The sequence below is a fragment of the Patella vulgata genome, chromosome 6 (genome assembly GCF_932274485.2).
Source record: "Patella vulgata chromosome 6, xgPatVulg1.2, whole genome shotgun sequence".
NCBI lineage: Eukaryota > Metazoa > Mollusca > Gastropoda > Patellidae > Patella > Patella vulgata.
Window position 1 is genome coordinate 70,640,124 of NC_065884.2, and position 14,995 is coordinate 70,655,118.

At 38.8% G+C, this 14,995-nt stretch overlaps 1 protein-coding gene across 2 annotated transcripts; it reads left to right on the forward strand.

The window, feature by feature from the left end:
- Nucleotides 1-1,094: 1,094 nt before the first annotated feature.
- On the forward strand, nt 1,095-14,308 carry LOC126825516 (E3 ubiquitin-protein ligase TRIM33). 2 transcript variants are annotated; one of them, XM_050555165.1, is made up of 2 exons: nt 1,095-1,178; nt 10,583-14,308. In XM_050555165.1, the coding sequence occupies exon 2, from the start codon at nt 10,975-10,977 to the stop codon at nt 12,469-12,471; it is 1,497 nt and encodes a 498-aa protein (XP_050411122.1). In that variant the 5' UTR covers nt 1,095-1,178; nt 10,583-10,974; the 3' UTR covers nt 12,472-14,308. The 2 variants fall into 2 exon arrangements, with proteins under 2 accessions (XP_050411122.1, XP_050411121.1); XM_050555164.2 differs by lacking the exon at nt 1,095-1,178 and adding an exon at nt 2,875-3,168.
- The last annotated feature ends 687 nt before the right edge of the window (nt 14,309-14,995 follow it).

Below are 14,995 nucleotides of genomic sequence, written 5' to 3' on the forward strand. Positions count from 1 at the left end.
GTGGCTAAGTGGGTAAGACGCTGGCTCGCTAGCCTGGAGGTCGGGTGTTCGATCCCTGCATTGGCCGAGAAAGTTCCCCCTTGTCAGTGATGCGGGACGGAGGGCCTGACAAGGACAGCTGTCTAGTCCTTCGGATATGAGACGAAAAACCGAGGTCCCGTGTATATATTGGAATGCACGTAAAAGATCCCCTGGCAGTTGGAATTCGATATAAGAGTAGGCGATAGTGCCGCTGCCCGGGCAAAATTTTCCTCATAGCACACTGTATGGCGTATGACCGTCTTCATTAGCCCAGCATAGGAGCAGAACAGTAGGACGTTAAACCCCATTTCATTTCATTTCATTTTGTTTCAATTTAGCCACAACTTCCAACTTGACCCGTTCTTTTCTTCCCGTTGCTAATGGAATGGTTTAGGCATATCAATACATTTAGTTTGTATTTTGTTATAATATTGCATTCAAAATATAGATCTGATAGACCCACTGGCCTACTAAGAGCAAATCAGATCTGATAGTCCCACTGGCCTACTAAAAGCAAATCCCCGACGTTTTGTGAAAATGTGTAGGTCTATGACTCGTCACGGGACCGCGGTAGCTCAGTATAGCGTTTGCTCGCTGACCAGGTCTCGATTTGGCTCCCGGTGTTGGCCGGGAATTTCTTTAGATGGCTTGGTTTAATATCAAAGGAGAATGTTTGGGTGCACAATCTGGATTACGTGTTGAGGTAAACTCATTGAAATATTTATCCTGTAATTAATTGTGACACGTGTTAATAGTCCAAGAGTAATTTGGGAAAAATGGGAGCGGCGCAAATAGACCAGTATTATCACCAAATTCAATGGGGAAATTAATTGTGGTCTGTACCCAGTTGAGGAATGGTAAAAAGAGTTATCTCCCATTAATCGCGATACAAATATTTCACACTAAGCAATATTTCTCAGATTCTGAGAAACCGTAGAAAGTGTACACACGCTTACTCCGATCACAATTTTTCAGGCAAATTCACATTGGCGCGCAATAATTACGAAAACGGATAGCAGAAATTGTTCAAATATCCGTTGGATATAGTTTGTTTACGTTTCAGCGGTTGGTGAATCACGAGATATATGACCCCCAGAGGTCAAGGTAAGATAAATTAATCAATGCGATCGTGGCAGACTGGAATGTTGACTAGAGAGGTTTGTATTAAAGAATGAGTTATTTGGGTGGATTTCTTAGTAATTTAGTATACTGTTTTGGTGCACGTTAATGTGTACACGGGACCTCGATGTTATATATATTTTTAATGCACATATGGTCGATGTTTTCAGTAGGAAAACTGGGTAATATTGTTTTTAAATGCGAACATGGTTGATAAAGTGCAGCGGATAACTGTATAATACCAGAGACATCATTCAGATGTGAATACAAGTACCAAAATTGGCACAAATCAGCAATTCGAAAATCGAAGATGACGGCTATTCGCCATAGCTGAAGGAAAGGGTAACAATTCGTGTATAATTTGTTTAGTATAGTAATCAGGGAAAGTATTTATGATACATTTATAAATAGTGTTTTTAGGAGAGATTAGAATTTTATTACTGTAGTATCTACCCGACATGTTTGCTGAGTAAAGTCCCTCTCATCAGGCATGATTATTTGCATATAATGTTGACGCCTGTATAAGCCAAAACTTATTTTGTGGTTATTTTTTCATATTCTTATGCGTATGTCTTCGGTATATTCAGTAGATAAATAAGTAGCTTGTACGTGACATAATGTGTGTTGGAATTTCTTTTACGCACAAGCGAATAATTGAAATAAAATTGTACCATATGTAGGGTGACCCGTGCACTCTACAGAAAGTTGGTCTCGACACGGCTAAATGAGCACGCTTCAGTTGCGTGTCTCGAACTGATTTCTGACTACCCCGCACTCTCTTTGAGTCGATAAATAGCCATGGCACGTGCAATTCTCTACAAATATATCAATTATTACAGCCGTAAAAAATCTATTGTTGACGATTTTGAATAGCAGTAAATTTATCTTCTTGGTTATTACAGCAGCTTTAGAAATTACGTTTTTTGTTTTTTTAAAAAATTGCTTTATCATTGACTGTACCTTTAAGAGCGGCATCTTTTGGTTTATTACAAATAATATCTCTGAATCACTTTCGTTAGCAGGAACATGATACTAACAGTAGTTTCATTTTACCTTTATAAGTTTCTTAAAACAATTGTTGAGTTGGCTAAAGTGCTTATTTCTAAATTCAATTTCTTGTTCTAGCTTTCTGTTATGTTTCGTAAAAAAAGTAGTCTTGATTATCCCGACCTGTCAATCAGACGTAATATGGTCGATAGACTGGTTAAGCGAGACTAATTTCAAAACAAGGGCACGTAACCTATCTTTTACTCAAGGTGTCTGGATGTTATGGACGGCACTTGGGACCAGTTTTCAGTCTATTATTTATAGATGATTAATGGTCATAGCTTATTAAGTACAACATGATCGTTTATTTAGTGACTATAATTGTGTGAAACTGATTTGAGGCTTGGCATATATATAAATATTGTGGCCTAGTTGCCGAGATATTTGGAGATATTTATTTATGGTGGGTTACCTTCCATATGTTTTTTTTCGGAAAATGACTTTGTTTCGTATGGACCATAAACCTCATTATTCCTCTCTGGTAAAACAAAATCATCAATGCTAAAGACTGGGTGGAATGTATTTACTTTGTTAAGATGTCCATACATACACATTACCATTTGCTAGTCCCAAAATTGCCTAGTTCGTGGCCAGTGAACGGGAAAACTAGGAGCGGCGCAAATAGACCAGAATTATCACCAAATTCAATGGGGGAAATTAAGGGTGGTCTGCATCCAGTTGAGATTGTTAAAAAGAGTTACCTCCCTTCCATCGCGAATGAAATAATATATCAAAGTAATATTTTTCTCAGATTCTGAGAAACGTTGATATAACGCTTACCCCGACCACAATTTTTAGGACAAATTCACAATGACGCCAATAATTTCGAAAAGGTATAGCAGAAATATTTCAAATATCCGTTGGATATATTTGTTTACGTTTCAGCTGTTGGGAAATCACGTGATATTCGACCCCCAAAGGTCAAGGTAAGAGAACTAATCGATGCGATCGTGGCAGACTGGAATGTTGACTAGTAGAGAGGTTTGTATTAATGAATGAGTTATTGGGTGGATTTCTTAGTGATTTAGTAGACGGTTTTGGTGGAAGACAAAATCTAGTGTTTTTTCAAAGTCGTTTTTACTTCACCTATCTCGACATGGTGTGTTATATTGGGTTACTTGCTGGATTTATAGTTCGTTCTGACCTGGATCAATGAGAACGCCAGATCAAAGTCAGTCAGTCATATTACATTGATGTAGATATAAGAGGCGCGTGCATTCTGAGTTCTTCGGTATACCGAGTGTTAAAAATGTAAACAGCATTGGAACGCGATTTACGATAATGAATGGAGTTTAAAGCCCGACTTTTATACGCCAACTAGGATAATGTAGACGGGCATGCGCCATGAAGTGTACTATGCTGTATATTTTGCCCTGACGGCAGGACAAATATTTAATTCCAACTGGCAATGGTTTTTTAATGTGAAATGAAATGAAATGGGGTTTAACGTCCTACTATTCTGCTCCTATACTTGGATAATGAAGACGGGCATACGCCATACAGTGTGCTATGAGGGAAAGTTTGCCCGGGCAGCGGCACTATCGCCTACTCTTATGTCGAATTCCAACGTGCATTCCAATGTATACACGGGACCACGGTTTTTCGTATCATTCGAAGGACTAGACAGCTGTCCTTGTCAGGCCCTCCGTTCTGCACCACTGACAAGGGGAAACCACGTCGGAAAATCCCGATGAACTTTCTCGGCCAATGCAGGGATCTCTTTAATGTGAACGCTAAGATGTACACTGGACCTTTTTTCTTTTCGTTCCATCCGAACGACTAGACTGCGGTCCTTACCAGGCCCTACGTCGTGCTTAAGTGACAAGCGGAAACCATGCCGACTGGGCTAATGACGACGGACATACGCCATACAGTGTGTCATGAGGGAAATTTTGCCCGCACAGCGGCACTATTGTCTACTCTTATATCGAATTCCAACCGTCAAGGGGTCGTGTACGTGCATGCCAATGTGTACGCGGGACCTCGATATTTCGTCCCATGCGGACGACTAGACAGCTATTCTTGTCGTGCCCTCTGTCCTGCCACAGGAATCTGACCTTCTTTCCGTATATATGCATACACCATGTCGTACCAGACAATATATAATAAAATAAACAACAGGAATGCAATGCCTGTTGAAAACTCGATCTTATCTGCTCTCGCTTCGGCTCGTTTTTTTTCAACAATTCGTAATGTCAGGGAACCAAACCTCTGTCAATTCACTCAGATATGTTTTTTCTTCAATCTAGTCGTTTTGATTTGCATAAATACTCCCATAAAACGATATCGCCACTTGTTTCCAATATTTACATCGTTTTCGTCCATTTTCATTTTGTCACTGCCGCCATGCGCTGACGTCACACAAATAGACGCATTCGACAGACCTCGTTCTTTTTGTTGCTGGGGTTGAGGGATTCTACCGATATTCGCCGAATATGTATAGACGTTTCACTGACGCGTGAGACGACCCTACTCCTTATTATGTGTTAACCATTCGGCCATTTTAGTAGCTTTTCATGTAAGCAATTTTAAAATGGGAGCTAAAGAATAAAATTTGCCTAATTTTTAATAGTACCGTAGCTTTTCATGTAAGCAATTTTAAAATGATAAAAATTGCCTAATTTTTGTGATTTAAACAATGTTTTTTTTTTTTTAAATCAACTTCATAGGGCTTTGGCAGAGTAACACGAAATGTTAAATCAGATGAACTAAAAATTATATTGATATCACATAATATTGTATTTATAAATATTTTTTCAATTACAAGACCTGTCACAGCTTGTGTTACTCTGACAAAGCCCTATGAAGTTGATTTTTAAAAAAAAAAACAACAGTCATAAACTTGCATGTTGTAGAGCATTTCCGACAGTCTATTTTTCAAAATTTTCTTGGCGAGGTCCCCAATGGACTCGCTACTTTGGTGCTCACAAGGGGAATTCGTTGAGGTTCGCAAGTCCGTTCGTTTGAGATTTTGTTCTTTAGTCGGATAAACTAGTGATCAGGCGATGGACGGTATCTGGTCAGATCTATTTATCTCGACGATCGGTGCCCCACAGAATACTGTAAGACAGCATTTCTGGGGGAGGACTCCCTACTTTGACGCTTTTGAGTGGGCTTCGTCGTGATTCTCAAGTCCGTTCGTTTGACACTTTACCTCATCGACCAGTGCCTGAAATACTGCCAGGCTGCATTTCCGGCAACCTGTTTTTCACAATTTTCTGGGGGAGGCCCCCTACCCCTAGTTAAAGCTCGTGCCTTTGCCCCCTTAACCCTGGACTTTGCCCCAGCTTTGCCCCTCCAATCACCGACGGCTGGCGCCGCCACTGGGGGGATGGCCGAATGGTTAGCACATATGCACGTTGTATCATAAGATCTGTCATTGAGTCAACTGGCGTGGTTTCGATTCTCCGGTAGTACCTGACAAGGAGTAGATTCGCCTGTCTAACCTCGTGGGTTTTCTCTGGGTCCTTCGGTTTCCTCTCACAATTTTTATGTGACTTTAAAACCGTTCAAATATATCACAGTTGCATCGTGCAGATTGGGTTAGAATTTCGTGTAAATCGAGCGGAAATATCCCGTCAAAATGGACGCTCCTATTTACGCAAACAGTGAAAAAGCATACGTATACAAAGGCTGTCTACCCACGTGAGATATATCCAAGATTTGGGTTCTCTCTGACTTTTACGCAACATGTTAAATATATACGAATGCTGTGGACCCTTCATGGGCAACAGTTGGTGTTGTATGTCAAGGATCAAAAGATCCTGGATAAGTTTTAATTTAGTGTGCATCGGACATTCAGGTTTATCTAAATCATACATAATGCATCTTTAAAAATAGATTATTGAAAATATATAAAAAAATTTCATTAAAATTCCTTTTTCTGAGTTAAGTTATCAGTCTTTAAAAGTTTCACAACATAGTATCGATTGTCAAGTATCATTGTTACGATAAACCCCAAAGTTTCGATTATCCATTTTTGAATTAAATTATTAAACATACATTATGCAAGAGCTAAATCTGCCTATTGCACGTCTTTCATTAGGCCTGAAATGTTATCTAAATTATTAATTAGACATTAATTAACTGATCCAGGCCATAATCAACTCTCGATGGCATCAGATTGCTCCGATATTAAATAGATTAGAACAGTTCATCCATATTTTGATTTAAGCTAAAATTTTCAAATTATTCATTTTACATTATCTATTTTGGAACTATTATAGCAAGAATGACTAACTCTTTATCTAAATCTTACATAATGTATCTTTACATGACGATCGTGTTTCAAAATGTCAACCACCAGGTGGTCTAGAGAGCCGTGTACATAAATGTCTAATTAATAATTCATATAAAATGAAATGGAATGGGGTTTAACGTCCTACTGTTCTGCTCCTATACTGGGCTAATGAAGACGGGCATACGCCATACAGTGTGCTATGAGAGAAATTTTGCCCGGGCAGCGGCACTATCGCCTACTCTTATATCGAATTCCAACTGCCAAGGGATCTTTTACGTGCATTCCAATGTATACACGGGACCTCGGTTTTTCGTCTCATCCGAAGGACTAGACAGCTGTCCTTGTCAGGCCCTCCGTTGTGCACCACTGACAAGGGGAAACCACGTCGGAAAATCCAGATGAACTTTCTCGGCCAATGCAGGGATCGAACACCTGACCTCCAGGCTAGCGAGCCGGCGTCTTAACCTCCTAGCCACCTTGACTCCCAATAATTCATATCACACCTATGGTCAAAATAAACACCTACATGTACAATAGGCAGATTTAGCTCTTACATAATGCATCTTTAACGGATTTTTTGGGGGACAATGAGAGTATGTGCCCCACTGATTTTCCCTATTCTCCGCCAATCTCCTCCAAAATATTGGCATGGCAACCGTTTGTTTGCTATAGAATTATCCTATGTTATTGATCCTTAACATATAATTTATCCAATTTGTGGGTTCTTGGCTAGAGGGTTCATACACTTTGTACAATTCATATTTTGCGCAAGGGGCATAACTCAAGAAATTAAATGAAATAAAATGGGGTTTAACATCCTACTGTACTGCTCCGTCATACAGTGTGCCATATGGGAAATTCTGCCCGGACAGCGGCGTTGCGTTTTTTTCCCGGGCAAGGCGTTTTTTTCCCGGGCAAGGCGCTGCGTCCTACTATTATATCGAAATCTCACTGCCAAGTGGGGGCACGTCGGGGAATCCCGATGATATTTCTCAGACAAAACCGAGATCAATCATGGGATCAGTTTAGCAAGCCAATTGAGACCAGTGCCAACGTCTTTATAGTCACTTTATTTACTGGCCTACGGCGGCACAGGCCCGTAACTGGCGGGGGGGGGGGGCGCAGGAGAGTTTTGCCCCCCCCCCCCTTTTTGAAAATATTGTAGACTATAGATATACATTGTCAATTTTACACCACCACCCCTGAGAACACTTTCACCCCCTCGTTGCTCAGAGCTAGTTACGGCCCTCCGACGGCACCTCATAACTCAAGGAGTTTGATACAGATCACAATCGAACTCTCCCCAGATCTTTTGATCTTTAACATATAAGTTACAGAGTGCCATCTGGAGGGTCCACAAACTACTGGCATATTTAACAATTATGCACCAGCATCAGCTGTTGTGGTTCGATGTACACCAAATAAACATATATTTTAAGTTTCATTAATACGCATTGTGACATCTAGACTGTCCAGTGGGTAAAAGTTTGTGAAAGAAATTTTGAAAATATGAGCCTCCTTGAAAATGACGGCCATTTTGAAAATCCAATTGACTAATGTGATTTTCTTAATAAATAACCCTAAACGGGCACCTATGTACATTTTAACGCTTGTATCAAGATTTGAACGATTAATACAGTCATGTAGTGATGGTATAACTTAGCGCCAAATATAAAAGAAGTGGAAAATGAAATGAAATGAGGTTTAACGTCCTACTGTTCTGCTCCGAACTGGGCCAATGGAGACGGGCATGCGCCATACAGTGTGCAATGGGGGAAATTTTTCCCAGACAACGGCACTACGGCCTACTCTTATGCCGAATTCCAACTGTCAACTGGGGTACCACGCCGGAAAATCCCGATAAACTTTCTCGGCCAATGCAGGGATCGAACACCCGACCTCCAGTCTAACGAGCCAGCGTCTTACCCATTTAGCTCCCTTAACACCCATGACACCTAAAGGCGGTACTGTCCCATGTTCCTGTGACCAGATCTGGTTATTTTTTTTCCACTTCACCTCGCATGTACAAAGTAAAGCATTCTGATTGATTAAAACACAGATCAGATTTCGTTTCGTTTTATATAGTTCAAAATTTCGTTTTACTTGTCTTTACTACACTAGGATCTGGAAGAGTTGTTATATAACCCGCGTTTTCGATGATGTGAGCGATTAGCCAATGAAACAGTCTGTTACGACGAGTTTGTGGTGTGGCAGAGGTGCACGGAACTGTAGGTAACCCACTAGAAACATTAACACTGATAGGGTCAAAAGCCGCTCGTATGACCTCTGACGCGACCTTCAACTACAACCGGTCAGATATTCGTGTAGTAGAGGTCATCGAAAGTATAAAAAACGGAACGAAATATAGATTGAAAGTAAAGCCGCTGATAATGAATAAAATTCAGTAAATATTTGCTAACATGATGACACCCATCGTTAGAAATTCAGGATTTTGAATTATAGTCGGAGAATTATATTCAGTATTCTCATATGGCCGACTTAGATTTTAATAATTGGCGCTTCTACTTTCGCATTATCTGACCAAACAGCATATATACTCAGCCAAATTAAAAATTTGACACTCGGGATTTTTGGGACTAGATTTTTAATATTTGGTTTAAAGCAACTGTTTTAGTGTTATGTTGTGCACGGACGACCTTGACATCAACAGAAAGCAAGAATACGTCTCGCCGAAAGTCCTTGACATTCATAACGTTCGTGGTGTCACAGTACCCCCCAAAATGAAATTCACAGACTTGGAGAAGAATCGGAATAAAGTGTTTAGTAACGGTTGTGGCCTCCTCTAGCGTCTCGTACTGCCACACAACGTCTTCTCATGGATCTCAGAACATTAGTAAACACTACCCGAGGAAGACGTCGCCACTGCTCAGCAAGAGCATGTTGAAGGTCCTGCAACGTCAGTGGTGGATTCACTTGCTGACGAACACGTCGACCCAGTTCGTCCCAGATGTGTTCAATAGGATTAAGGTCGGGGGCTAAGCGACGGCCAATCCAGGACTTGGACACCGGCATTTCTTAAAAAATTCTGGGTAGCAATTGCTGTATGGGGTCGAGCATTGTCTTGTTGAAACGTTAGTCCAGGCCCATATCTCTGCATAAACGGAAGAAGAACATACTTGACAGCATTTAAGTTCCCTTGGACAAAAACAAGAGGAGAACGTCCATGTGCACAAAAAGAACCCCAACCATGACGCTGCCGCCACCAAATCGGTCAACTTCTCTGACGCATAACATTCACCTCGTCTGCGGTACAATCGGGCCCTGCCATCGGCAAATCTCAAAGTGAATCGAGATTCGTCACTAAAGACAACCGAATTCCACTGTCTTTGAGTAAATCTTATGTGTCTTGTGGCCCACACAACTCGGTTATGGCGATGAAGAGGTGTCAATATTGGTCCATTATAGGGCCCCCTTCCACCAAACATCTCTCTACTTGTGGAGGTTGCAGTGACAAATCTGTTTCTAAGATGACGTAATCGTATTGCTTGATCCTCCTGGAGTGACGCCACACGTGGCGCTCCCGCCCTTGGGCGGTCGGCAATAGTTCCAGTTTGAAGCACTCTCATTCTAAGATTAATTATTGTCTGGCGTGAACAATTAATTGCTCATGCAACAGTGACCACAGACTGACCAGCATAGAGCCTACCTATAGCACGTAGACGTTCTACATTTGAAAGGCGCGGCATTTTCTAACAAAGATGAAAATAACAATTTTAATTTGTTTTTCCAGTTCAAGTTACGTGTGCGTGTTCAGTTTAAGCAAACTTGCATCGATTGACCTCACGAGTTGGTGTTTGCACGTGTTTTTCAGGTTTTTCATCTTTATATGCTCAAAAGTCACGTGATCCACGTGACTTTACAATTTTATGAAATTAAAGGCTTCTTACTACTTACTATCGTTAGAAACACTTTAAAATTTATTTGACTTACCAGAAAAAAAAAATTTGTTGAAATTCATCAGTGTCAAGTTTTTAATTTGGCTGAGTATAGTTTTCGCAATTAATTTCCTTTCTCTTGTTTGGTGGAGACACTCCATTAGATGGACACTCAATAGGTCACTGTTGTTGTCGTCATACGTTTATCAATATGATATTTAAAAACATAAGTTAAAATGTATACTTCTTTATTTTTCAGTGACATTTGTCAATGACTGAACTTCACAGGGATATCACCAAACCAGAGTTATTTATGAATCCTGATGAATTGGGTCGGTCGTGTGACAATATCAACGTAACTTGCTCTTCCATATCACCCCGTATCATATGCAGCTGGGATTTGTTTTCTTTTCAAGAGTCGCATTTGGAAATCACGTAATCTCTGACTCTGGGGTCAATGCAAGATAAAGTTCACCGGACGACTGGAGGGTGTGTATTAGAGATTTTTTTGTTAGATGATTTTCTTAAGTAGACTTTGTTGTTGAAAGAGAATGGACTGTTGTGTTTTAAACTCTGTTATTTTTAAGCTGCCTGCCTCGATATCCGTTTGATTTTGTCCAGTTTCATTAGAGTAATAAAAAGTAAATCAATATGGCTGAACAAACAGACAAGGAAGTATGTAGCATTTGTTTAAATGACTTTCATCAGCCTGTTATACTCGACTGTCGGCATTCGTTCTGCTTCATCTGTTTTAAGGATTATGTGAACAAATTCTCCATTAACGAAGAGCTTCTTTGCCCATTATGTCGTTGTATAATAAAAGATCGCGATGGTGGTGTACAACAATTTAGACCCCAACTAAACACCGATGATAATTCTGCACGTAATATTCCACAGTGTGATGTGTGTAGTGAATATACATCTAAATTTTATTGTAGAGACTGTGATCAATATTTATGCCAATCTTGCAAAACGACCCATGATAAGTTAAAATCTTGTAAAGATCATTTTGTTTGTCGATATGACGAAAAACAAATCTGCCGACTACCAAACAAATCAATGAAGGAAAACACCAAAGCCACCCCCGTCACAAATCGAAACGATTTATGTCCTAACCACGTAGAAAAACAAGTAGACATGTATTGTAAAGATTGCTGGCTAGCAGTTTGTTTGAAATGTTTCGTGGCCGATCATAACCGACATAATTGTTTAGATATTCAGAAGGAACAGGTCAGACAAAGTATCAGAGAAGACTTAAGAGTGCTTAATAACGATTTAGAAATGCAAATTACTAATTTTCAGTTAGATTATGATAATTTAAATAGGAAATTGATTGAAGTGAAAATAAGTACAAAAACTGAATGTGATAAAGTAGATGCACAGGTTGAGAAAGTCTGCTCAGAATTTCATAAAGTTGGAGAAAATGCTAAAAACAGAATGCAGAAAACTAGTGAACAGGAAGAAATAAAAATCAGAAAATCTATGGAGGAAATTAAAAGTCTAACAGAAGAATTAAAAGCTAGTGTGAAATACTCAAAGAATGTTTTGGAAGATTCATCCATTGTTCAGGCTTTACAGAGATTGCCTAAAGTTCGGCAGGAGAAAGATGAAAGTTGTAGCAAAATGTATATACCTGATGTAAGATATTCAAAGTTTCAAGCACCAGAGATAGATGCAACTTTGTTAACGAATCAACTTGGTAAAATTTCATATTGTAAACAGAATATGGTTGGTAAAGTTGTAAGTTGCCATCAAAATATGTTTGAAGATACTTTTCTTCTGGATGATGTTTTTGATAGATGGTATTATGGTAAACGACATGGCGTGTCAGGTTTTACATGGAGTATTGGTGCATATAAATTGTCAAAATCATTACGTATTAGATTGAAACTGGCTGACACAGATGATAAACGTATTACGTCATGTAAAGCTGACGTCACATATAAACTTATAAATATAACGGCCGATAGCAAATCTGTCATTAAGCAATGCATTGGGACTGTTGAACCTGTTCGGTTGTCGGAGTGTTATATTGATGTTATTGACTGGTCATATTTCAGTAATCCTTGCAGTGGATTTATTGATGATAATAAGCACTTTACAATTCAAGTAAGCATTAATAATGTAACCGAAATTAAGAGTCGTTAATTATCAGGCTACTTTTATTCTACTAGGGATACTCGATTGAAACGTCCCGGAATTGACTTCTCTGAACCCCAAAATGAATAAACTCTTACACATACTTATTGCATACAGCTTAAGATATATTTAGGCGACGTTTCTAAGGAGGATATTCTCTCAAATTTATCAAGCTAATACAATATAACAAAATGGGAAGCAACTATATATAGACAAATCTACAAATTGATACCATACATGGCAACAATAACATCAAAGGCCTGCGGCACAATGGAGTTATCATATACAATAACAAGATAAAAGGGACTAATTAACTTTATTAAAGTCTTGGGGATTGGATGGCCGAATTGTTAGCGCGTGCGCGCTGAATCATTAAGTCTGTCATTGAGTCAACTGGCAATTCCCTGGTTGTACGTGACAAGGAGTCGGGGCGTAGAGTCGCCTGTCCAACCTCAGGGGTTTACTCTGGGTCCTCGGGTTAGCTCCCACTGCTAAAGACCCCTATGCGCAAGCGAATTATTGAAATAAAATTGAACCATATGTTAGTCCCGAAATGACCTAGGGTCATTAGCAGTGGGAGGAGACCTGAGGACCCAGAGGAAACCCACGAGGTTGGACAGGCGACCCTACTCCTTGTCACGTACAACCAGGGAATTGAAACCATTTGACTCAATGACAGACCTTATGATACAGCGCGCACGTGCTAATCATTCTGTCATCCAATCCCCCAGACTAGAAATAAGGATAAGATGATAACTACTATATTATAATAATGGATAATCTCTCAGCCAATCATAACAGCTGAAACATAATCATCTTGAATAACATCGCCATTTTACTGCCACCACCTCAGTTTGACGGAGCTGAATTCCATGTCATTCGATAGCAGCCCCGGACTGCCAATCGAATCCCCTTCTCATTAATGCCAATAATTGAATTATATTTGAAAACTTTATAACGGGGATACTTGATTGAACCTTCCGGTGTTGAATTATCTCAATTCGAAAAAAATAATGCCAATCGATTGAAATCTCGTTTCTGTTAGCATTCAATTTATATATATATATATATTAGTATACATTGTATCTGACTGTTATGTTTAATGTCAACCATCAATTTATATACAATAATCTATATTATACATTGTATCTGATTGTTATGTTTCAGCCATCAATGTATATTATCTGCATTATATCTAACTGTTATATTTTATGTCAACCATCAATTTATATACAATAAATTACATTGTATCTGATTGTTATATTTAAACGTCAATATATACAATAATGTTATAGGTTTCAACTACAAAAACACCCTTTTAGATTAGAATTTTCCCCTTGTGATTTTCAACTTTTTACTCTAGATTTTTATAGGACGTTGCTTATTGCTTGGCAATAAGTATATATCAAACAATATTTTAGATGATATTTTAAATCTACCACTGTTTTATATTTTGTATAATGGTAATAGTCTTATGTTTCTTGATTTTAAGGCAGCTGGTATTGTTAAGATTTATGATATTGCCTATTCTGTTGAACCGGGTTTTTACATTCTGAGAGAGAGAGAGAGAGTTTAACGTCCACTCGACACAAACTAGGTCAATTCTGGACTAACATAAGGTTTTAATTTTTTTTTATTTCAAGAATTCGCTTGCGCGTAGGGGTCGTTAGCAATGGGAGGAAATCGGAGGACCCGGAGAAAACTCACGAGGTTGGACAGGCGATTTTTACATTCTATTAAAGTATCATGCGCCAATGGTTGTCACTGAAATATACATTTTCTTAGGCTTAATTATCGCTAATTTGTACTCGAATTGATAAATTAACATTTAATTAAGAAAACAAAATCGAAATATCAATTCTTGATACTGTCCCGGCTTGGATTCAACAAAATGGCGGCGGGCTTATTTAAATTCGTTTTATATTACCTGTAATGTTGATTCTTTTACTTCTAGATTCTATTATATTATTTATGTATTTTTTAGATACAGACCTGACAATTTTGATATAATAGTTATAGTTTAGAAATAGATAATGGAAAGGGAATATACAATGTATTGAAAATATCAGTTAAATTACTTCATTTTTAGTGATTTTGTTCATTGCTACCGCTGTAACGATAATAAACAGTCTCGATTATCCACTTTTGAACTAAATTACTAAATGTTAATCGTGTTTCAATCCGCTCAAAATCACAATCATCCGACGACCTAGGGAGCTGAGCATGGCGTTGGCATGTGAATGAATGTCTAATTAAAGATTTGTATAACATTTCAGGCGAAAAGAAAGCTCTGCAATAGTCAGATTTAGCTCTTACATAATGCATCTTGAACTAGTGGAAGAATTTAATCTCGATTTTAAGTTAGTTAATGTCCTTTTTTTTTATTTGTATATTAAAGATTAACTTATTCACTCTCCAATCGATGTGTTGGGTTCTTCTGTTCTTGGATACAAACATTCATCCCATCGGGTCTGGTAGGGTGCTGTATGCAACTACATAAAAAAACTGCTGCTCTTTTTGGGGAAAAGGTTGG

Excerpts from the sequence above, each read along its gene's own strand:
- LOC126825516 (XM_050555165.1), top strand. The coding sequence starts at position 10,975 with ATGGCTGAACAAACAGACAAGGAAGTATGTAGCATTTGTTTAAATGAC.